Genomic DNA, 25,145 nt, shown 5'->3' on the forward strand with positions numbered 1-25,145 from the left:
GGGCTATTCAAGTTTTCATTTCCTTCAGTGGTTTTCAGGATGTGCAGTCTATTTCTCTTTGTATTAGTGTCTACTTTTAATGTCTAGAATTAATCGATATTCATTTAATTCCCTCTTTCTTACAAACAGCTATAGCTTGCTTTTACTTTCCTTTGAGTGAAAGTTTTTTCATTTGCTTTTATTTATCTATAAAAGTAGTTAATTTTACCAGTTTCTTGGTTTACTGCTGATTCTTGACCTTTCTGTTTTTCACTTAGATTATTTTTGTTTTGTTTTGTTTGCAGTTCATTAGAGAAGATTTGTGAAAAAAATCTCCAAGTCTTTTGTGTAAAAATGTCCTCACCTTTGATAGTAACTTGGCTGGGTATAGAAATACATCTTCAGAATCTTTTTCTTCCCGACTTTGAAGATATTTTCCTGTCATCCTTTTGCTTCTTAAGGTCCTGGTGTGAAGTCTGAGATAAGATTAATTTTATTTTCATTGTTGGGCTACATTTCATTTATTCTGTGAAGCGTATGGTTTAACACTTCTGGAAGTGCTCTGTTAAGCGGTTTTTCTTGGGTACTAGTTCTTCAGTTGGATGTTCTTGGTTCTGCTCTCGGGCCGCTCATTTTCCTAGGTGCCTGGGGATTGTTAGTTGTGTGTTTGTCTCTTTTTTTTTTTTTTTTTTTTTGAGATTTCTCAACTGTCTGTGAATACAGTGTCTTGAGCAACGTCCTGTGGATGTGGGAGAGGAGAAGAGCCCAGACTGGCATCTGGTCTTACTGTTGTACAGACTGTCACTCCGCCTCTGCCCGTGGTGCCCACAGTCACTCCTCGGCCTGGAACACATACCTGCATGTTCATGCTTGTGGGTCACGGGGTGAGAGGAACTTAGTCACTCCTCTGGTGATTGTCTTGGTATAGTTCCTTCCTGTTTCTAGTCTGTGTCTTCTGGAAAGGAGCACCACGGAAGCTCCTACCGGCTGGGTTTGGGGTTCGGGTTTCCTTTCAGTCTGACCCCACCTGCCATCACCTGCTGCCGTGTCTAGGGATTTGGGAGAGAAGGGGAGCTTAGATCATGCTCGGTGAGCTATTGATTCAGTTGCCTCTGTTGACTTTCAAGAATGTGTATTAAGTCTACTTCACTGTGTTAGAAAGGAAAGGGAAAAATATGATCTGCGTGAAAAATCCTGCAATCTCTCATCGCAGTCTTTGGAATTGCCGTGGTAGAGATTGCAGTGCAGCAGTGTACATGGTGGAAAACTCATTGCTGCGAGTTGTCAGTTTGGACAGTGGAACGACAGGCAGGGGACGGACCTGTGCCTGCTGGGGAGGGCACACTTAGGACTGTGCTCTGGAGAGATCAGGCTCTGCTGAAACTGATGGGGACCTTGCTGCTTGCCCTGTGGGGTGGCCCTTGTAATGAGGCTCCAGGTAAATTTCTGGGTAACCTGAGGTTTTGTTTTTCAAAGCAGCATCAGCAAAGACCTCACTCTGCTTTAAAAAAAAAACTGAAGTATGCTTTAAAGATTTCTTCATTATAGAAACTAAAATGGGAAAACTCTCAGATCACAGACAGAAGTTTTCAGTTGTAAAACCCTGACGTTGTTTATGACTTTTTTCCTACTTCATTAAAATTTGTAAGTTTAGTTTCAAGTTAAAATGAATTAAATCTGGAATCGAAAACTTTTGTCATCTCACGAGATTTGGAGGCTTTCTGGGATGTTAACAGCTCTAGAACTGAGAATACTTAATATTAGATGCTTCCTAGTTTATAGACAAACTATTTCAAAGATGAAATATTCATTCTCTGCATTAGTGTATTGTTTGTTAAATAAATATGCAGGAGATATCATTAAAATCTAAGTTACTTAAAACATGGCTTCGTATTAATGTGATCTAAAGGTTTGGATTTAGAGTTCAATGTGTATACGCTTTTGGCAATATAAACAAAAAATCTATATACGCTTTCTACAATTTGCAGTTCAGCATTTAATGGAGATTATTCATTTATGGAGTTACGAGAAGTGTCCTCATGCATATGAATATGTAAAAAACTAGAGTTCTTTTCATAAATCTGTATTTTGTCCTACATTGAAATATTACTCTTTGCTGGTTCTCAGTAAACTAGGAGTAGAAGGGAACACCCTCAGCTCATAAACAGCATCTACAGAAACCTACAGCTAATGCCATACTTAACATGAAAGACTGAATACTTTCCCCCTGAGTTCGGAAATGAGACAAAGATGTATGCTCAGCCACTCTTATTCAATATAGTACTGAAAGGCATACATATAGGAAAGCAAGGAATAAAAGTGTCTCCACTTGAAGATGGCATGATTGCCTGCATTGAAAATCTCAAGGTATCTGTACAGAGAAATTCCTAGGGCCAGTAAGTGAATTCAGCAAGATCCCAGGATACAAGATAAACATAAAAATCAGTTACACTTCTTTATATTAACAAATGTGTGGAGACTGAAATTAAAGCAGAGTAATATTTATAATCATGCCAAAAAATGAAGGGAGAGACAAATCATTTTCATGAGTTATAAGACAACATAATAGTACAGGTGTCAGTTCTCCCCAAGTTGATCTATGGACTTAATGCCGTTTCTATTAAAATCCCTGTGCAGTTTTTGTAGGCTAGACAACATTATTCTAAAATTTGTATGGAAAAGCGAAGGATGTAGAATAGCTAAAACAGTTATGAAAAAGAGTAAGGAGAGGAGTCACTAACACACCACTCTGGAAAATAGTTGGCGGTTTCTTATTAAACTAAATATTTGCTTTCCATACATCCCTGCAGTTGTACTTCTGGGTGTTTATCTCAGGAAAACGAATACCTGTGTTCTCATGAAAACCTGTACATGGATGTTCGTAAGTGGTTATTTGTAATAGCCTCAAACCGGAAACAACCCAGTGTCCTTCAGTGGGGGGATGGTTAAACTGTGGTGCATCCTTGCCCTGGAATACTGTGCAGCAATAAAAAGAAACAAACTGTTGATGCAATAACTTGGGTGGATCTTAAAATTACGCTGAATGAAAAAAGCTGATCTCAAAAGCTTATGTACTGCATGATTCCACTGTATATACATCTCTTGAAATAACAAAATTATAAAGATGAAGAACAGACTGGTGTTTGCCAGAGGTTGGAGGTGGTGGTTATAAAGGGATAGCATGAGGGAGCCTCTTGATGGAGCACCTCTGTATCCGATGTCAGTTACGTAAATCTACACGTGATAAAGTTGAATGGAAGCTACACACACGAGTGCATGTAACACAATGCAGTCTCAATAAGCTCTGTGGACTGAACCAGTCAGTTTCCTAGTTTTAATATTGTGCTACAGTTAAGATTACCACTGAGGAAACTGGGTGAAGAGTACATGGGACCTCACTGCACTTTTTTTGTTTGTTTGTTTTGGCAGCTCTTGTGATTCCATAATTATTTCAAAAAGTTGAAAAATACATACTGCTCATTGCCTGGAAGGCAAGTATTCCAATGTAGATGTTCCTGAGATGTTGTGTAGCTGTCGTTTTTACTTTCTTTTAAACAATAATGCCTGATACGTTCTGGGAACGAAGGTTACCATGACAGAAACACACTGCATTTTTTCAGTGTTCAAATGCGTTGCTAACAAATATACTTTTATATTGTATTTTTAAAAAATAAAAACAATTTAAAAACCAAATAATCAGCCAAAGATGATCCCATATCCCCTGTGGTGAGAACACTTAACCTTACCATGTTAAGAATAGGTACTTGCATTTATTTTAGAGCGGTGGTCCTTAGCTTTTTCTGGTTCAATAATGCCTTAAGTTCTGATGAAGGCTATGAACACACCTTAGAATTGTGTTCTTATACATCTTTATTTATTCTTTTCTTCGACCTAACTTATTACATGTGAAGAACATCTTAAAACCCAGTGTGAATTTAAAAATGACTGTCTGGTCTATCTGAAAAGAATTGCCTTGTCTTATCAAAAAGTAGATCAGTAAAACATAAAGTGAGACATTCTTGGCTATTAATTTATATGCTGATTCTGTTTTGTATAATATTTGGGAAATCTTGGCATTTATAAGGGAAGAACTGTGGTTAAACTGGACGTGCTCAGGGCAGTCATCCATCGCTCTGCTCTAGTCCTGTGATAGCTTATCTCCGCATACTCCCTCCTATACAGGAGCCTTTCAGAGGATTTAGGAAATGGTGCCACCGAAAGAACTATGGTTGTAGCACTGTGTGTATAAAATGTTTAAAAACTTAAATATTTTCTCTGTGAAATTTTAAAAAGGATTTCTCCTTCCTGCACAGATAGTGCAGCCTAACCTAACTTTTGTGATAGAACTTTGAAATAATCCTAAAAGACGTAAACAAATCAGAAATTTTCTGTGGTTTACACAAATCTGCCATTATAGTTTCTACCATGAATTGATGACTCCTTGCATTTATTTCAGATTTATTACAGAAAAGCTATTTATGGACTTGCTTTCACAGTCTTTCCCTAGCTACACCAAATCTGAGTGTACAGTTTTATTCTTCTCAAAGTTATCATTTATTACAATCAGATGTCTTTGTAATGTTTTGGTATTTCCCGACTTAGATTTTTTCTTCCCAGATTCAGAATCTGGTTAAATTTTATGTTACTTATTCTTAACACTATTTGTCATTTGGACTTGTGGCCCTAATGGGTTCTAGATTAGAAGACTTTAGGCTTGTGTCAGAGTTTTGGGCTCAAGTGTGGAGTTTGGGATTATCTTTAAGGGATGTTTTGTGTCTCTGCTATGCACATGGAAGGAATTTTGGTCTGCTTAAAGTAGCACTTTGTTTTCTTTAAAAACGGAAACATACAACCTGTCTGCATAAGTGTGCCCAGTGTGAGATGCATTGCAACCTGGGGCCCAGGCATAGTCACATGGGTAGCATTGAGAACTGACAAACACACCCATAGAAATATGGCTCATACCTTCCACAACCCAGCTGCCAAGTGCAAGGTCACATACTCTGAAAGGTACCTGTTAGAAAGGATAGCGTCATCACTTGTCATTAAAAATAAAGAAAAAAAAAAAAGAAAATTCTTCCTTAAGCTTTCTGAAGTTTCACATGCCTATGAGAAATGAAAATTATTTCAGAAATCATAATTAAAAATTGATCTGGCATGAACTCTGTAAATAAAAGCACTTTATTCAGTGTTAGTTCTGTCTTTACAATGTACTGACTTTAAAATGTGTTGTATAATTGAGTATTTGAGAAGCAGGTAGCAGAGATTCTATGCCTTGAACAAAGTCCTTTGGGTTTTATAAATAAACTATTATTGAATTTAGCATTTGTAAAGAAGATTCTAGAGCATGGAATGTTATGGGTGATATAATCTATAGGTACCCGTAAATGGGTTTTTCAGGCTAATTCGACCATTGATTTCTCAGTGAGAGGCCTGAAAAATACGTTAGAAATGAGATATATGTTTTTGATGTTTTCCCTACTGCATTTTTAGCCATGGTACTTACTGTTCTCACTGTGTGATAAGGCTCAGATCAGATGAAATAGATGTTGACTCTATTTTGAAAAGTATAATATACTGTACTAGTGATGTGGTAAGATTTTAACTGGTGGTTCTCAACTCATTACCCATCAGTTTCACCCGGGAAAGATTTAAACAGAAAAACCCAAAACCTTGTCTGGGCACTGCCACTAGAGATTCTCATTCTTGTAGCCTTGGGTGAGGCCCGCAACCAGAAGCTTCCATGAGATTCTGATGTGCATTGAGCCTCGCCTGCTGCCGACTCAAGCCCGTAGAATCAAATGTTTGTAGTCGTTGGTGGAAAAATCGATTCCCAATATTTAGATTCTAATGTTCTTTAGAGAATAAGTGTTAGGAAAAAGAAAATTTAAACTTTAGGTGTGAAAAGTGAATGAGAATGTATATTTCTTCTTTTTTGAAGTTGATAATTGAGCTTAAATTTCTCTCCTCCATCTCCCTCCACCCCCAATTTTTAGTCACATTTTGTGCTCATTTAGGGATAAGTAAGTGAAAACCAAACTTCGGTCCTTCGGAAATGTTTCCTGATGCTGTTCCAGTGCCTGGAACTTGAAGCTAGACACCCTCGGGGACCCTTGTCCTGAGGAGCCCGGAGTCCTGCCTGTTTCCTTTCTACTGCCACCCCGGGCTTCTGATTGGATGTCCCCCGGCTCCATGGGTGCAGTCAGAAGGGTCTCTCACTGCCTCATTCATAGTCATTTTCTTCATCCAGAACGTTTATAGCACCTTTGCAGTTTTCTAAGGGCTCTTACGACGATTAACCAGGCAGGGGTCTTGTTTTGTTTTAAGTGGGCCTTAGTGCACTACCTACTCCCTCTAAAATCCTGTGGAAAGATGAGGGGTTGCAGGGCTGGTAATTCCAGGTCCTATTTGAACAAAAACCTGACGTTACTATTCAGCTGCTTTTCAGACTAGAGCCCAAGCTCTGGTCTGAGCTTTGGGTGTTTTGTCTGAGGAGGTGGGAGTTGGGCTGACTCGCCTGAGTGTGTGTGTCTTAGAAGGCGGGTAAGAAGGGATGTTAGAAGCAGGGTTACTGTTCTTTGTTCCTTGCTGCTTTATTCTCAGATACTGACAGTTCCAGAGAGGTGGCCGCGGGGCTTTAGGAGTTGCCACACGTGGGGCAGCTGGGAGGAGCGGGGAGTTGCAGTAACCCCCACTGCAGGGGAGAACGGTCTCAGGTGCTTTTAAAATTCGAGTCTGTTAAGTCACTCCTCTGCTCAGAACACCTTAGAGACATCGCTTCTCATTCAAAAATAAAACCAGAGTTCTCACAGTGGCCCCTTGGCTCTAAAGATTGCTTTCCCATTTCTTCCCTGACTTTCCCTCCCTCCCGCTGTCCCACGGCTGGGCTGCTCAGCTCCAGCCATGCTGCCTCCCTGTATAAGTCACCATCCTTCCTCTGGTCCTGCCTCTCCTGCCTCGAGCCTCTGCCTCTCAGCCCTCTGCACACAGACCTCCCCTTCTCCCCCTTCTGCCTGTTCTCCTTCCCGCCTTGACACGGGTTCTGTGCAGTGGCGTAGTAATAGTTCCTGCCTTTAGACGGGATTAGGTGAATGAGGACATGTAAAGCACTGAGCATCAGGCTAGTCACTGCCAGCCTTCAGGATCAGCTGGAGCCGGCTCTGCTCACCCTCCTCTGGAGGAGAAACACAGTGCCCTTAGTGTCTGGGGCTGCAACCCGGTCCCAGAGGGCGTTCCACCTTCATGGCCTCATTTTCCTTCCTGGGCTGCCCTCTCCTTCTCTAGAAATTTGTTCTGGAGGAGTTTCTGAAATGTTGGCTGCCTGGGAGATCTGGGAGGGGAGGGCAGGCCTAGGACCTGTGCGTATGGGTTTTCTTGCATGTGGTTTTAGTTGTGTTTAACTTTCAGAATGTTAGGTTGTTTTGTGTTTAGGGAGTAGATTGACTTCTAAAGAAGGGATTTTTCTGTGTGTGTTGTAAAGTTAGATTAAAAAAAACAAATGAAAGTCATGGCGTTTATTTGATAACTGGTTAGTTTCTTGGAACTTCGTAAGAGTTTTTCAAACCACCCAGAACAGTAACTATTTTAATATAGAAATACATATGGAAAATGAAACCACTTATATTCACTTCAGGGTGCAGCATAGGAAACTTCTGGGGAGTTGAAAACATCAAATCTGCTTCAGTGTTTAAGCTTTTTCTTTATGGGGAAGAAACATAAACTTGTTAAAGACTAGTTTGCAAAACAAAAAATCAGAACAAACTGTAACTAGTACATTTGGAATCCTTTCAGTAAGAATACACGATGCTGGACAGATCAGAACTCGGCATGGCCAGCGGGGTGACTGTCGTGCATTTAAGAACTGGCATGTCTGCTTACATCAGGGGCTGGGCTTCATCACCCCGCCCCGTGCTCTCTGTGGGGTGGGCCTGGTGGGACTAGTCAGTGACGGGGCTCACTTTCTAGGGAAGCCCTGCCTGACACGTCCTGGCATTGTCACGACTCTCAGGGTGGCTGCTTGGGCAACATTTTCAGTCGTGTTAACACACAGTGTGGTTTGCCCCTTTCAGGGCCTATGGTTTCTGTCAGTCAGATCTTCATATGCTAACGCTGGCTTAGGTAGCGGGAGGTGGAGCGCACGGTGGAACAGGGCTCCCCAGAGCAGTGAGCTAGCAGGGCCTGTGCCGTGGAGCCGGCCTTCCGTACAGCTGTGACGCCGCTGCGTGCCCCTCGCCGCTCTGCAGTTCTTAGTTCCCATTTTCTGTGTCACCTGCGTTGTCTTTGGAAAACACTGAAGTACCATAGCTAATTTTTATTGCTTCATTAGCCTGATGTTGGTGTGTTTAAAATTACATCCTGTAGAGTGTAAGATAGTGCCTACTTTAATATTTTAAAATTTTAATTCAGTTATTTTAAGCCCTGGAATCCAAGGAAAAAAATTGTGGGCCCTGAGCATTTGTGGCAGTGTCTGGTGAGGAGGAAAGTAAGACTGTGCAAGTCTGAGTGAGACCCTCCTCATAGATACACCTAAATTCTGGTGCCTGGGCTGCAGCCAGGCACAGAGTAGGCATGCTAGTTTGTTGGATGAAAATAATAGCAGGGTTGTAAGTGGCTAAAAAAAGAGGATGATAAGATGCAGAGGGCACGTGCCCTGATGCCTTTTCCCTTTGGAATTGACCGGGCGACGCCAAGTCCGATCACTCCAGAGGGCTCCCTTGTCCCCCGTGCTCAGTAGTCAGGTCCTGGAGGAAGGAACTGTGTGTGTTTCTGTCCTATCTGTGCCCCATCCTCATCTCCTGGTACACATGACCAGCTCTTAGTGTTTGTTTAAATGAATAAATATTACAGAGATTAACTAAAGAAATGAAAATTCACATTCTTCTAAGCCTCTTTACAAAGTTTGATTGCAGTTGCCCTCCATGGCTCTCCCTGATGTCTGCTCACATCAGAACTCCTTTTTCTTGCCTTGTCTGTGTGAATATTGAGTGAGTTGTAGACTCATCGTGAGTCTGATGAAATCTGTGCTTCCCCTCTTCAGAGAGATGCGGAGGTGTGGTTCTGTTCTATGGACCACCAGGAAGCCCTTTTTTAGATCTGATCTTGAAGGCTCATGGGGCTGAGTAGAAAGTGGGCCCACAACTTTTTGACAGAAAGATGAATGTGAGCAGTTTTGAAGTAAGTTTTGAGGCATAAAATACAGGTGTGGAATAGTGGCCTTGTTTTTTGTGCGTATCTAACTTGTTTTATGTATTAAATCTGTCATTTTGTTTATTATGTTTTATATTTCTTACCTATGACTTGGGAAGATTGTAATGGAAAACTGGAGGTAAGATTATAGACAGAGCTACTTCCAAAAGGAACATCAAGTCATTGTGTGTACAGCATTCTTTTTATTTTTTGAAGTCAAAATAGACTGGGTTGGTAGGTGTTTGGTGTGTTTGATATATTTTTAAAAAAAACATTTTGTGTTAATAACAGAGTTTGTATGTGTTAGCTCTTCACTGACATTTGGAGGTCCTTGTTACAGTTTAAAAGAGATTTCTATGGATTGGGAGCTCCAGTAGATGGCAGGGGAGCCCCTCAGATGGGGTGATCCCCATGTTCCAGGGTGTGATTCTCAGTTTTGTTTTCAGGGGAAATTAGTTTCTAGAGGACTGAGACTGGTTTAACAAATTCTTAAGAGACTAATGTATACGGATACCAGTTGGTGATAGATGAGACATGAAATATCAGTTCATGTACCCTTATATTCTCACACCAGACTAGCTGTATTTTCCTAACCTTACCTGTTTTTCAGGTTTTAAAAAAGATGCTATACCTGAGGTCTTAGTTATAGTGCAATATAAGTTGATTGAGTTTAACCTTTTCCAGCAACATTTGTGATCCATTGAAACTCTGGAGGTCACATGATTCTTGTTTGGATTCCTTCCTCAGCTCCAGAAAGGGCTCTTTCCAATCTGCAGTTTTAGTTCATCTATTCCTATTGCTTCCAAGGCTTTAAAAACATGTTTTCTCCAAGTTAACATTTTGTTTCAGGTTGTTACTGCAGGACCTTCATTCAGTCTGCTGCAACTTCTTGGAAGCAGAAGTTTCTCAGAAATTTTAGACGAGCCCCAATTTTTTTTTCAATCTTCAGTTTGTGGATGGGGTACATTGCTATCTGTCCTAAGGACAGTTGTATTATCAGTTTGTCAGTAAGCAACTTGATAAAAATTTCTTGGATTCACCATCTAGCTTCAGTTGTAAAATAAATTCATTATTCAGCAGAGGGAAGAATAGATAGAGAACTTGTGTTCCCTGACTTTCTAACCTTTGACTCTTCGAGCTGCTCTCGGGAGTAAAGGGAGCAACTTTTCATATGGGAAGGAGGCTTTCTAAAATTGTTCCTTTCTTACATTATGTAGGATAAATGAACTTCACAATCTTTAGCTACCATTGTCTCTTACCAGTTAAACCACTTATTGATCACTTTCTTTAGATTAATTCTCAGGTTGTTCCAAACCCAGTAGAGCACCAGGAAGCAAGCAAATAAAAGCTCCTGGGGATGCTGAAATAGACTGCCCTAAGCCTGTGTACAAAGCTCATGTATTTTGTTTATAGTCAGGGTCTCACTCAGGTCCTTATTTAGTTAATTTTACATAGAATTCAAACAAGTTCAATAAATTCCTTTTTCTAACCTTCAGCTGCTAGGTGGGTAACAAAGGGACTTTGTAGAAGCCAGCACATTGATAGCAACAAGAGATGAGAAAGAATTATGAAATCATAATAGAAAATTCCTAAAAACATGATATGCCCCTTTATTTGCTACCTGGAGCCCAGGCTTTTAGCAGGGCTTATGGGCACTTTTGGAGGTCAGGCAAGATGCATACTCACCATGGAAATAGCTCAAAAAGAGAAATCCTAGATGGAAGATAAGGTGGAGCTATCTTTTATAAGCCAGATGGTTGTTACTTTTTCTGTAAATGAATGAACAGAGTTGAATTGTGACAAAGGGCAGCAGTGTCATCTCTCCTGGAAGTTCTCCTTTCATTGCTAGCCCTTAAGGTCTCATTATGAGTACATTTCAGCACCTAGCACAGTGCCTGGCAAATAGTGGTGCCATGTACTTGTTGAACACACATGGCAATGTTTACTTTGTGGCCCTTGAGTGTAAGGACTGATGCCCAAGGGCACCCCTGTATCTTAGCATGATTCTTCAGCTGATGATTTTAAATAATGTAGAAAGAGGAGGAGTTTCTAATAATCTTAAATTCCTCCATTATCAGAAGACATCAGAGGAAGAATTTTTTAATAAATTATACTGGAATAATTAAATACTTTTGGAAGAAGGAATGATAGATTATGTCATATGTCACAATAAATTCCAGGTGAATTCCAGGTAATTTCCCGTAGGTGAACCTACTCCTAGGTATTTACCCAAGACAAATGAAAATTTAAGTTTGCATAAGCAGCTGTATACAAGTGTTAATTTTTTTGTTTTTTTGTTTTTAAAATTTTTTTCATTTTTCAGTTTAATTAGGTAGAATTGTTACAGTTTGATTGCATATATACAATGTATTGCATGTAAATACGTGTACAATATACTGCACATATTTTTAAAAATTTACATATATGTACTATTCGTTGGTTCTAAGAACAGTTTATAGGGCTTTACCTTTTAAACTTACATAGTTATCAAAGGAATAAAGCCAACCACAAAATAAGAATCAACAGAATGCAGTAATCCAATCAAGGACAGTCAAATGTGCTTACACATATTCAAGAAATCAATCATCTAAGTTATATAATTTTTAATTTTTGATTTACAGTGTTGTAGTAGTTTCTGTTGTACAGTGTAGTGATTCAGTTATACATAGATATATATGTATTTTTCATTACAGGTTTCTAAAAGCCATTGAATATGGTTCCCTGTGCTATACAGTATAAACTTGTTTATTTTGTATATATAGTCAGTATCTGCAAATCTCAAACTCTGCATTTTTCTTTCCCTCCTCTCTTCCGTCCCACCCCGTAACCATAAGTTTGTTTTCTGTGTCTATGAGTCTCCTTCTGTAAATAAATTCGTTTGTGTCAAAAGATTCCACATGTAAGTGATATCATATGATGTTTGTCTTTCTCTGACTGACGCACTTCACTTAGTATGATAATCTCTAGGCCCATCCACGTTGCTGCAAATGACATTGTTTCGTTCCTTTTTATGGCTGAGGAGTAGTCCATTGTGTGTGCGTGCGCGCGCAGGCTCCACATTTTCTTTATCCAATCATCTGTTGATGGACATTTAGGCTGCTTTCATGTCTTGGCTACTGTAAAATATACAAATGTTTTTAGTGACTTTACTCATAATTGCCCCAAACTGAAATAAGCTGTGGAAGACCTGTACAGAGGGCTGTCACTTAGCAGTAAATCGTGATGAACCATTAGCACGTGCAGCAACATGGACAGATCTCAAATGCATCAGTGAGGAAAGTGAGGAAATAGACTATAGTAAGTCCATTTGTAGGCAAGACTTTTGGGACATAAAACAGACCCGTGGTTGCCAGGGGCTGGGCTGGGAGCAAGAGTTGACTACAAAGAGGCACAAGGGAACTTTCTTGGGTGATGCTCTGCATCTCTGTGTCTTGAGTGTGATAGTAATTTCATGACTGCATTTGTTAGAACTTGCAGAAACGCACACTAATGGTGAATTCTAATGTATGTAAATTATACCTTGGAGAAATTGGGGAAGAATAATCAGGATGGTACAAATGAAAACAAATCTGTTATGCCTTTATCTGATAGGCTAATACGAAAGATTGGGATGAATGAGTGTGAGTCAGGTGGAGGTAGCTTCCCACAGATTGCTAATAGAATCTCACTGTCATTAAACGTGTATTACTTTCATAATCTGAAAAAAGTAAATGTTAACTTTTAAAAGCAGGAAACGTGTGGTTATGTTTGAGAGAACTTTCTAGCTAAAATTTTGTTATGAAGGAATCTGAACGTTATTAATCCTATATGGAATCAACCAGGTTGTATGTTTATTATAATCCCTAGAAAGATACAACATACTGATTTTTTTTTTAATGTAGGAAAATAAGTTGTATACGTTTTTATACCACAAGTCTCGTTTAGGCATTATGCTTGGAGAACTAACCAAAACAAACATTTCAAGAACTAATATTTTGAATTTTGAATCTTTTTATAGCAAAAATGCTCTTTTAAAGTTTCTTTTCATCTTCAAAGGAGAATGTTAAATAGTCTCTTGACAAGTTTAACATCTTACGGAGTCGAAGGTAATTCTGTGTTCAGCTGAATTTGACTTTGTACCTCTATGCCCAGAAAGCTGTGTTTGTTGGATTTTGAAAGAACCCTCCGGAGCCAGCAAATGCGGGTGATTTTTATTAACTGGCATTTTAATGGCTCGTATATTTGTCTTATGTTAGCACACCTCATTCTTAATGCAAAAGGCTCAGTGTTTTTAAAATCAATTTAAGAAAACATCACAATACTCCACTAGCTATTAAATTAAGCATCAGGTTAGCACAGACTTCAGATTTATTCTTTAGCCTGCATAGTTGCTATTGTTTGATTAGACAATTGAATTGGACAACTTTAGGTTTCGTACTGAATCTCTAAACATTGTGCTTTCTAGATCAGAGCCAAACTTGTGAAATTGCTTTGCATATACCTTAATCTTGTGGGATATTCGAAATGTGAAATCACTTTTTATAAAATGAAGTCTAAGTCCCTGAGTGTCCGAGGTGAGGCAGTGGTCTTGTACACCTGCTCTTTGAAGAGTATCCACGTTGAAATTTGTAGTAGAAGAATGTACTCTTACAAATACTGCCATTCCTGATGGCTCTTGTTTCCCCATTTAAAAAATATTTCTAGTATATGAACATTTTAGACTTTGTGACTAATACTAATAAAATTAGACAAAAGCTAGAGATTTTCCCCATAAGCTTGTAAAAGGAAATATTTAGGTTTCACAAGATATTTTTTTAAAGATCTAATTTTGGACAGATATGAATTTGTAACTGATTCTTGCTTCACCGAGGTATTTGGAAATACTTTGAGGGATTGTTCTGGCAAAAAGGAAATTTTTAGGAAGCCACAAGCCTCCAGACTGGCTTTGGGAATGTCCCCAAGGTGGGTGACTCTGGCTTCAGTGTCACCTTACCCTTGAGAACCCTCAGGTTTGTCCTGAAGCAGGGAAATAGAACCCGAGGGTGAACTGGCCAGCGGCACTTGCCTGCCGCCTTCCCAGGCACCACGAGACCTGGATCCTCTCCCCAGACCCTGCGGTGCCCACATACCTCCGGGAACATGGAGGTTTATCCAGAGTCTGTGGACCTGTAACACTGCTCATTTTTCTTTTATCACTTTCTGTAAGACCCTTAGGGGTGTTTGTGAAACATCAGCGAGTTTAATATTTGAGTTTTCCTAATCCTTGAAGTTATTTGTGCTAAAAATTAAAACTAAAGCAGTTCCTACTGTAGCTATTCCTACTGTGGAGACCTCGGTCTGGGACACCACTGAGGGAGCCTTGTAGAACTGAATGTCCGCAGACTGCAGGTTGAGGATCATTGTCTTAGTGAAGAGAGAGCGTGCCTTTTAAAAAAAAATTACCTTTTACATAGTTATAGGGAGGTTTCTGCTTATTCAGTTGAAGTATGTACACATCAGAATATTGTTAAGCCCAGCTAATTTCTAATTACGTTTTTAATAAGTAATAAATGAATGTTCTTGTAAGATAATTCGAGTAATACAGAAATATATGTAATAAAAAATGTTAAGTCCCTTTTGCTTTCTACTCCTGTATCTAGTGGTGACCATTTGGTCCTTGTAGGCTCTGCACTGGTGTGTGTAGCACTGTTTGCCCAGACATCCTCTCAGAAAGTACCAGATAAGTAGTGGTGTCCACATTTTATTGAAGAGTGACATGGAAGCCAGGTCACTTGGCCAGGGGTACATAGCTAATTAAATGGCCATAGCAGGATTTGAACCTAGGTCCTTGTGACGCTTTAGCCCAGGTATGCCCTGTTCATTACTCCATACTGAGAGAAGTCACACAACTGTTACGTTTCAGCCTGATTTATCTTTCTGTTTTCATTTCTAAAGTTCAACTCTTAAGCGGTATCAAAATCAGACTTGCAGAGTGACACACGAAAGAATGCTGATTTGGAAGAGTGCTGCTTGTCTGGTTTGGATTTGTGTGAACACTTGTAGTCCCACAGTGTGTGACTGATAACCTTTTGACTTCCTGAACTTTTTCCTATTTTCTCTTTACTTGAGAAAACAAGTTTGCATAAGACCTTAAACAGCCGACTAGAACACACTGCAGCTTGTCCTCACTGCCCCATCCCCGTGCACTCTGTTCTGAGCACTCAGTCTCCTTCTGAAGGACATGAATAACAACTCGCTGCCCCTGTGCCCTAAACCTCCGCTTCTGCTGCCTTCTGGGGGCTCTGCCCAAACAGTATTTGCAGAAGCACTGCTTTCTCTTTAGTTTCAGGCTCATTCTGTCAGCAGACTTCTGTCGAGAAGGCACCACCTGGGTGCAGGGGACATGTTCTGCACCCAAGGACCTCTGAGCAGTGGAGGAAGACAGGAGAGCATCTGTAATTACACCTCACTGTGAAATCACCAGGTGGCCCAGGTGGCCAGGTTGGAGGGCAGTGTGGGGAGACCTCAGGGAAGGTGAGGTTCGTTGGTGGGAACCTTTGCCTTTCTAAGCACATGTTGAAATTGGCCGGATCCTCCCTGACATGGAAGTGAAAGGATGCAGAGTGTAGAGTCTGGGATGTCTCCCAGGATTTGATTGGGTGGGTGGACGTGCCATTGACCAGGTCAGAACACAGATGAAGACAAATAGGTTTGGGTAAAAAATGATAAGCTTAGTTTGAGCAGCAGTGATTTTTGAAGTCCCCAAGGGGTATTTAGATGGGTTCAGGTCTGGAAAAGAAGTTTTTTGAAGTAGGTATGAGATGATGGCGTTCATTCTTGTTTTTTTTTTTTTTTAAGAGACAAGATGATTCCTTGCTAACAAATCTTTAAGACAAGATTCCTTATTAAATAATAAAACTTTAGGTCTAACTAGAGTATTGCTAATACCAAGAATAACAGAGCTGTCCTAAAACATGAACTCATCCAGATTCTTTGTTCCTCTTCTGTTAGTTCAAATGATCTGATAGTTTCCTACTTTCAGAATGATCTCTAGTCATGTCCCTTAGAACCAACCACTGATCTGTTCAGAGCAAGAAAAAAATCTTCAATAACCAGAGCTGTAGATGATTTTGAAGGCAGATGATTAGTTCTTACTATGTAGATAGGAATTCACATCAGTGAACCATAGAGATTAGGTCTCTGAATATCATACAAAAAACAAAGATCCTAGGTTTATAATAAATGGATCTCCTGGGACCTACACACTTCTGCAATAGTACTTGCTCTTCTAAGAAAGCATTCCCTGTAACATGAGTATTGGGTCATGTCAGTTGCTAGTGACTGTAGTTGGAACTGAAAAGTGATTGCATAAATCCTGCCAGTTTGTAAGAGGTGTTATAAAAGGTGCTGGTCCGTCCTTCATCTGTAGCAGTTTTAGAACATTCTATTCCTGTTGTTTCTTTCATGACTCATGGCTACACTGATAAAAGAAAGCCAGAGGGGAAAAAATAGAGGCTTCTACCTAAAACCTGTCTTCTGATTTTCCCATTTTTATTCCTTTCTAAGCCCTGTTCACTCTTCTGCTGTCTAGATAATTCGCTTTAGAAATGTTTCAGAACACCTCTCAATAGTCGTGACATTCTTCCTCCACACCCTTTGGCAGTTACTTTCCTCAAATTAATCATTAGCACGTTCCTTTATTCTGTTGTTTTCATTTTGACTTTTTGATAGCCTGCCTAAATGAACGTTGTAAACACCTCCCGCCCTAGAAATAGCATAATTCAGTTGTATTATGATGAACTGACCTACTGAATGTTAGCAGATGAGGCTTTAGTGCTCATTTTTGTCATCTTATTTCCAGCTAGCTTGAGAGCCAGTAAGGAGACCAGTAATTCCCACCTTTTATACTAACAGAGACTTCATTATCTTTCTACCTCTTCCCACAGTTCTGTGAGTTGGAAGATTTTTTTTTTAAGCAAAGGAACTGTATTTATGAAGTGATACTCTCTTTTTTTATTATTAATAAATAATTAATAATAATTTATATTATTAACCAAGTGGCTATAGCTAGGTCTGAAATAAAAACATCTGCTTCAGACAGTATCAACATTAAGTTTGATTTTTCATGTGGTTGATGTTTGTTAACCCCATGGACCTTTAATATGGACAATTCCAGTAACTTTTTTTTTTTTAATGAAAACCGTCTAAGTTCCCCTTTCCACACTCCTTGCCTAACTTTTCCCACTCATCCCCACCCCCCAGTTATAGACTTGGATCCCTTGTGGTACTAAGATCTCAAGCTGAGACTGTGATCTACTCCTTGGGAGTTTGTAGTTTTATTAGCAAGTAATTTTTTTTTTAGTGGGAAAGGTAAAATACCCACTGAAATGAATTTTTATTAAGACAAGTAGTACTTCCCTCCCCCGTCTGAGGGGGGATGTAATGGAATGGCATCAAGGATTACCTTAGTCCTGTAATGCCGGATGTCTGGTTCTGGGGACCTATGTCCCTGAGTGAGTTATACCTCTTTTTTTTAACCTGAGTTACTAAAAAGCCTTCCCTCTTCCTTTCCCATCTCTGTTAGTTTTTCTTCTCTGAAAGACTCTGTGCTTTTTGAGCTTATCTGCTTTCTGTTTCTGTTACCTACAGTCTGTTTCTCACAGAGGATTGGGAGCCCTGAGAGGGCAAGGATGTCTCTCATTTATTTCTGTGTTCACTGTGCCTAGGACAGAGCCTGACCCAGGTGAACAAGAACGAGGCGGCAGCAGCCTCCTTGGGGTGCTTTCTGTGTGCTGGGCTCTGTCCTGAGTACTTACCATGGATTCAAGTTTAATCCTTTTAATGCCCACAACAGCTTTAAGAGGAACTTACCTCACTGTTACTATTCCTGTTTTAAAGATGGGGAACAGATTTTTCAATAACTTGGTTAAAGTCATACCACTTTGGTTTGTTTAGTGGCTGTTTTTATCTCTTTCCTTTGGCCCTTAAGATGAAAAAGTAAAACTATTCAAAATCAAAAAGTAGAATAAGAAGAGAAATAAAAAGTCTGGAAAATAAGTAAATGGAATAAACGGTCCCTTGAATAATGTCTTGGCGACAGGGTCATGTGCTCTGTCTAGAACTTCACCCCCTCAAGTCACACTGCTCACCAGTTCATCTGCCTCAAATCATGCCATTTACCTTTGCAAACTACTTGTCATCGAATTGTGTTTCTGAGTTTCTCAGAGTAAGCATTTCCATGTTCAGAAGTAATTTGAGCTCTAACTGGAAACAGTATATGTTTTTATATATTTATGTTGCTTTCCTTTTTGACTCTTTTAATCGTTTATCACTTCCTAACAAGCAGAGTGTGTTAGTTTGCTTGGGCAAATGATTCTAAAGAGAACATTTCCAAATAATTGGACTTCCTTGTTGCTGCTGAGGTTAACATTTAACAGAAAAAGGAAATTTCTTTAACCAAATACGAATTTGGGGGAATTGATATTTATGTTTATTATCTTTTTTAAATCATCAGTTTTGTATAATTGTATTGTCAGATATGAACTCCAGTTTAGCATGGAGAGAAAGGGAAAAAAAAAAACAAACCAGACTAGTTTATCCACAGTTAAAGTATGTGATGGTAGAAGAAATAATGTACCCAAACTCATTTTATAAAAATTACTGTTTTTTTAGGATTTATATCGAAAGATATGAATTTATTATATCTCAGATCCACATATATTAATGGTTAGGTTTGTTTACAGTGGTAGCATTAGATATTGCCAGTATTTTAACAACAGAAGGAAGTTTTTATTTTAACTATCCTGATTTTTATGTTTGCATTTTTATTGTAAGCAATTTAAAATCCCCTCCTTTGGGGAAGAGATGGCCAGGTATATGTTTTAAATAAAAACTTGAATTTCCCTTCTTGAGTAATTTATATCAGAGATAACGTGGGTTTACTTTTCAGTTAATTTCTAAATTATGACTGTTTTATAAAATAGACGCATGCATTACAGGGAGAATAATTGTAATTGCCACTGTTCATGATGGTGGCTTGACACTTGGAGCAGGTGACCAGAATTGGCAGATTCACTTTGTACAAGGAGGGTGTAAGTTAAACATCAACTATATAAATTTCCTTTAAAAAATCTTAATAAGGTGTTCCTAGAATTGGGGTTATAAATTTTTGTTACTGAATACTTAAAGAACAGGTACAGCTAGCCACCATTACTCAGATTATTTGACTTTGATGGGGATGGCCCTCTGGGTTCCAAGATCAAGGTAAAGAAATGTGGGTCAGTGAGTGGAGTGGAGTCCTGAGCCAGCTTGCTGTCCTGGGCAGGGAGTCAGATAATTCATGGAACCAATAAGCAATGCCAGGCGACCTCCTAGGGACACTGCAGAACCAGGGGTTTGAACTGAGTGATCCTCAGGATCCTTTCATTCTCATGTATATAAATGTTTTAGTTTTAGTAGATTCTTCTGTCTTTCTCACTAATTTCTATTGGAACATACTTAATAAAATTTATTGTATGTATAAAAAAATCAGCATATAACTTTAGAGTTTCTTCCTTTATTGTCCTCTTTGTTTAGTTTGAACCAACGAAAAGATATTTTATTAATAAGTTTTAATTCTCATGGAACATATATTATTTTGGGCATTTAAGCTTAAAGGAGAACAGCAGTTGAGTGTTAACAGATGTAGTGACAAAGGCCATGTGGCCTGTCCTTTACTCTCTTCTAAGGCTTTCATGGTCTTAGGAAGCTTCTTGAATTGATGTCTTGTTGTATGACTGTTCGTATAATCATGTCTGTACGTCAGTTTCTGTAATGAATGAATTTCTTGTGATGTCCTTCCTAAGTGGAGTCATCCTTTTTTCATCTGAAAAAACATCATTTTTCCATCTGAGTGATGGCTTTGTTTTATATATAAGTGGCAAGAAGTAGGGGGTTATTTTTTATTATAGGAGTTAGTATAGTGCTAGAGTTGAGAGGGTCCTCAGATGTCAACTAGTCTAGCCTTAAAATCAGTACAGAAGTGCCTTACACAGGGTGCTAGACAGATGGTTGCTCAGACTTTGCTGAAATACTCACAGTGATAGGAGACCTAATACCTTTCCCAGTGTTTTCGTGGTTTTATTAAGTAGCTTCTGCTGTTTTTTTAAGTCAAAGTGTGAGTCCTGGTTACCTACACCTTCAATCCTAGTTTTTCCCTCTGAAGTAATACTAGTCTTTTTCTTCATTGACAGACCAGCTCAGGAATATTTCTTTCCTCTCTGAGCTTTAGTTTTCTAACTATAATATGATGTGGTTATCAGACCATGACTGAGGTGAACAGCCTGGACAACTGTGACCTTAGGCAAAACCCTTTTCATATCTCACAGTATTAATATCTTTGTTTTATCTCTGGTGTATAATGTAATGGGGAAACGGCAGTGTGTGTCCATCAGTTTGGGTACCTTGATAGGTACTTACCAGTTGATGTTCTTGCCATTAACAAATGAATTAATTCATTTCTTCATTGAACATTTATTGGCCATTTGCTGTGTGCCTGTCACTTTCTTGGGCCTTAAGTGAATATAAAAACAGTGAACAAGACAGATACTTTCCCTGCCGTATTGGGCTCTAAGTTTTCGTCCCTAGATCTTTTTACTTTGAAGTATAAATGTTTTTGATGGTTTAGAATAAAATAATCTTTGTTAGTCTACTTGTACTCCTCTTGGTGTTTTTGGTTTTCTAATTAGTCCAGTATTTAACAGTATATCTTTGATTTGTAGATATATGGAGTCTGGGAGTGATCCTTTTCATGTTGGTGTGTGGGCAGCCACCCTTTCAAGAGGCCAATGACAGTGAAACATTGACAATGATCATGGATTGCAAATACACAGTGCCATCCCATGTGTCTAAAGAGTGTAAAGAGTAAGTAAAAAATAAAACAAAACTATGTGGGTTTTTTTGTTCATTTTAATTTTTGATCTCAGTATTTCTGCTCTTGTTAAGTGTGTTTTGGGGAGTTAACCCTAGAATATTTGAAATTTAATACTGGAGTACAGAGTCTACTTTTCAAATATGCCAGTTTTCAAGAAACCCATTATATGGCTCTTCAGCCTCCAGGAGTGGTGGTTACTTCCACTTGCAATGAAGACATGACCATAAGAATTACTTTTCTCATTTTGTGTCACCAAAAAGCAGGACCACCTGGAATTATTTGAAGTTCCAGAGAAGAGTGAGGGGATTTTCTTTCCTGAAACAGACCATCAACAGGCCATTTTAGGATTGACATAGCGTGTCTTATAATTTTGTTCATGCACCCTCCCCCAGTGGACGGAAAAGCTCTGTGTTGGTTCACGTGACTGTGGGAAGAAGTAATGCAAGCTGGATTATTTGGAATTTTGAGTGCTGTATAGTACTGTGATGTGTGTAGAGAGAAATACATAATGAAATAAAAGAACTATTGGGAAGTTCAGTATTTCATTGATATTGTGGGTAATGTTTTAAAATAAGCTCAGCTGAGATTGTAGCTACCACTTAAAGGATTTTGCTGGAGTAACAGAGCTTTGAGTTCTCTCCTATCAGCTGGTAGGAAGGAAATCTGATAGCTTGAGTCTTTTCTCCAAGTAGATCCCATCTTAGGCCATGGTTAAGAATTTAGGTATTCAGACTATCTGGATTCAAATACTGGCTTCTCAGTTTACTAATGACGTGAAAATGGTAGAACCTACCTCATAGGGTTATTGTGAACATTAAATTAATTTATGTGTATGAAGTGTGTAGCTCAGCCTTTAGCACATAAATGGCACCCACAGTGAGTATTGGTGACGATTGTCATTGTCATCTTCCTTATCCCCTTAACTGCTGCTGCTCTCCAGCCCAGGAAGCAGCGCTGCTGTCCGTGGATGTACGCTGCATGTGTGTCAGATGTTTATAATTCAAGGAGCATCTCCATAGCACATTCTGAAACAACTAAAACAGCATAACTTATTTTTATGCTGGTGTATGTCATGCAAAGGAATGGATAAAACGTGTATGTAATAAAATGAACACCTATGTACTCATTATCAGCTTAAGAAAAAGAACAGTTCTGATATCTTAGAAGCTTCTTCTTAGTGGCTCACTCCTAGAGGGATTATCTTTCATAATCATAGGACCATTCAGTTTTCTGCTTTTTCCTGTATCAGTTTTGCTAAGTTTTGTTTTTTAAGGAGCTTGTCCATTTTATCTAAATTTTTGAATTTATTGGCCTCAAGTATTTATAGTATCTTCTAATTACATTTTTAAAGTCTATAATGTAGTTGTTGCCCTTTTTTCATTCCAATATTGATTTTTAAAAAATTTTTATTGAAGTACCATCAGTTACAGTGTGTCAATTTCTGATGTACAGCACAGTGTCCCAGTCATGCATACATATACATATATTTGTTTTCATTTTTTTATTAAAGGTTATTACAAGATATTGATCATAGTTCCCTATGCTATACAGCAAACATTTAAAAAAAATCTATTTTTATATATGGTGGCTAACATTTGTAAATCACAAACTCCCAAATTTATCCCTTCCCACCCCCTTTCCCCGGAAACCGTGATTGTTTACTATGTCTACGAGTCTTTCAGTTTTGTAGATGAGTTCATAGTGTCCTTTTTTTTCTTTTTGATTCCACATATGAGTGACATCATATGGTATTTTTCTTTTTCTTTCTGGCTTACTTCACTTAGAATGATGATCTCTAGGTCCATCATGTTGCTGCAGATGACATTGTTTTACTCTTTTATGGCTGAGCAGTATTCCATTGTATAAATATACCACAACTTCTTTATCCTGTCATCTGTTGATGGACATTTAGGTTGCTTCCGTGTCTTGGCTATTGTTGTATAGTGCTGCTATGAACATTGGGGTGCATGTGTCTTTTCAAGTTAGAGTTCCCTCTGGATATTCAGTACTGAGTTTTTGCTTTCTCTTATTTTTTACCTTTTCTATTTTTGCCTAGCTCAATCTTGCCTGAAGTTTAATTATAATGTTTTTCAAAGAATTATCTTTTATCTTTATTAACTTACTGTTGTGTTTTTTGTTTTGTTATTGATAGTCTTTTATCTTATCTGTGTTGTTTCCTTCTATGTACTTAATGGGATAACTCTTTTGTTCTTTTTCTTTCTTACATTGGATGTTCAGATCATAAATTTTCCTTTTCCAGTGTACCACTTAAGGCTATAAATGGCCGTTTCAGCTGCATCCCACTAGTTTTGATTTATAATCCTTTTTTAAAATTATTATTTAGTCCTGATTATTTTCTAGGTTCCATGGGTTTATTTAACCCATTAGTTCTAGAAGGGTATTTTAAATTTCCAAAATACAGTTTTACTAATTAGCTTTTTTGTTGTTCATTTCTCACTTAATTGTTTTGTGATCCAAGAATACAATTTATATGGCACTAGTTTTTTTTTTTTTTCAAATTGATAAAACTTGCTTATGTCTTAGCATGGAGTCAATTTTCGTAAATAATCCTTTTGTTCTGGAAAAGAATGTATGTTTTCCAGTTGTTGGGGTCAGAATTCTGTATAAATCCTAAAGCTCAAGCTTGTTAATTATGCTGTTCAAAATTACTTCCATCCCTCCTGAGTTTGACTGCTTGATCTATCACTTACTGAGAGAGATTCTTCCACTGTGGTGGTAAATTTATTTTTTTATTTTTGAAAGTCCTAAGATTTTGCTTTGGGTATTTTGAGGGAGTGTTACGAGGTCCGAACAAGCTGAAAACTTGTAGCTTCCTGGTAAATTGAACTTTTGTATCACCGTTTATCTCTAATAATGCTATGTGCCTTAAAGTCAGTCTGTGTTACACAGTTTTAGGTAACCACACCGGTCTTCTTTTGGTTAGCATTCATGTGCTATGTATGTTTTCTATTCTTTTACTTTAAATCTTTTATTGTCTTATTTTTAGGTGCATCTTTTTTAACAACTGGAAGCTGGATTTTTGTTTGATTTCATCTGACCATCTGAGCATTTTTGTCTTTTTTTTTTTAATTGAAGTATAGTTAGTTTACAGTGTTGTGTTAATTTCTGGTGTACAGCATAGTGATTCAGTTTCTCATATATATATATATATATATATTGCTTTTCATACTGTTTTTCATTATAGGCTGTTACAAGGTATTGAATATAGTTCTCTGTGCTACACAGTAGGACCTTGTTGTTTATCTGTTTATATATAGTAGTGTGTATCTGCAAATCCTGACCTGAACTCCCAATTTATCCTTCCACTCCCCCTATTTTTGTCTTTTAATTGTAGCGTTTATTCCATTATATTTATTGTGTTCATGGATATCATGGATAGGTGTAGATGTATTCAAAGTCTTTACATTCTGATTTTGCCATTATGTCTTTTAGTTCTTGTAGTGGTACCTTATTTCCTTGGTATATTTTTTTGACTGTGAGGTCAGATTCCTTGCAATATTATGTGGGGGGTTCTTTTACGTTACATTCCTTCCAGAAAGAGTTTGCATTTTTCTACTAGTTGCCCAGAAGTACTTCAAGCCTGAAACCACTTAAAATTAACTTCTTCACCGTGTGTAGCACACAGATGATCATTAATTTGGACCACAAACTTGTGTGAGGACCAGCTTGTAATTCTTAGAAGAAATCCCCCAGTCCACCTTCACTGCCAGGGTTGGGGCAGGCAAGTTTTCTTCTTGACGTCTTAGCAGTAGATGTGTTTCTCATTTCTCATTCACCTCACGCTGAAGCTGGGGCCCAGTTCTTTGCAAGGGTCCTGGCTGTATTCCCCACCTACAGTAAGCCCTACACCTTATATTCTGTTTCACACACTCAGTATAGACACAGAAACAAGCAGAAGCAATTAGGCCAAAGGCCAGCTTTGTCATTTGCCTCCTGAGAGTCTTGCTTTTACTCTGTATTTTTATGTGCTGAGTGGTTAGTCCAGCCGTCCTTCCTGCCTTCCTTTCCTTACCTTCCTCTCCTTTCTTCCTTCCTTCCTGCCAACACGGTTCCTTTAAAAAAAAAAAAAAGTCTAAAAATGTATGCCATT

At 38.5% G+C, this 25,145-nt stretch overlaps 1 protein-coding gene across 8 annotated transcripts in view; it reads left to right on the plus strand.

Annotated features, from left to right (window-relative positions):
* SNRK (SNF related kinase) overlaps positions 1-25,145 on the plus strand; it is a 75,650-nt gene that overhangs the window by 39,944 nt on the left and 10,561 nt on the right. For all 8 annotated transcript variants that reach the window (XM_072941082.1, XM_072941084.1, XM_072941083.1 and 5 more), the window contains one exon: positions 20,883-21,024. In XM_072941082.1, the coding sequence (XP_072797183.1) occupies positions 20,883-21,024 (142 nt within the window). The remainder of the gene's footprint in view (positions 1-20,882; positions 21,025-25,145) is intronic.

This window comes from Vicugna pacos, chromosome 17, assembly GCF_048564905.1.
Source record: "Vicugna pacos chromosome 17, VicPac4, whole genome shotgun sequence".
Lineage (NCBI taxonomy): Eukaryota > Metazoa > Chordata > Mammalia > Artiodactyla > Camelidae > Vicugna > Vicugna pacos.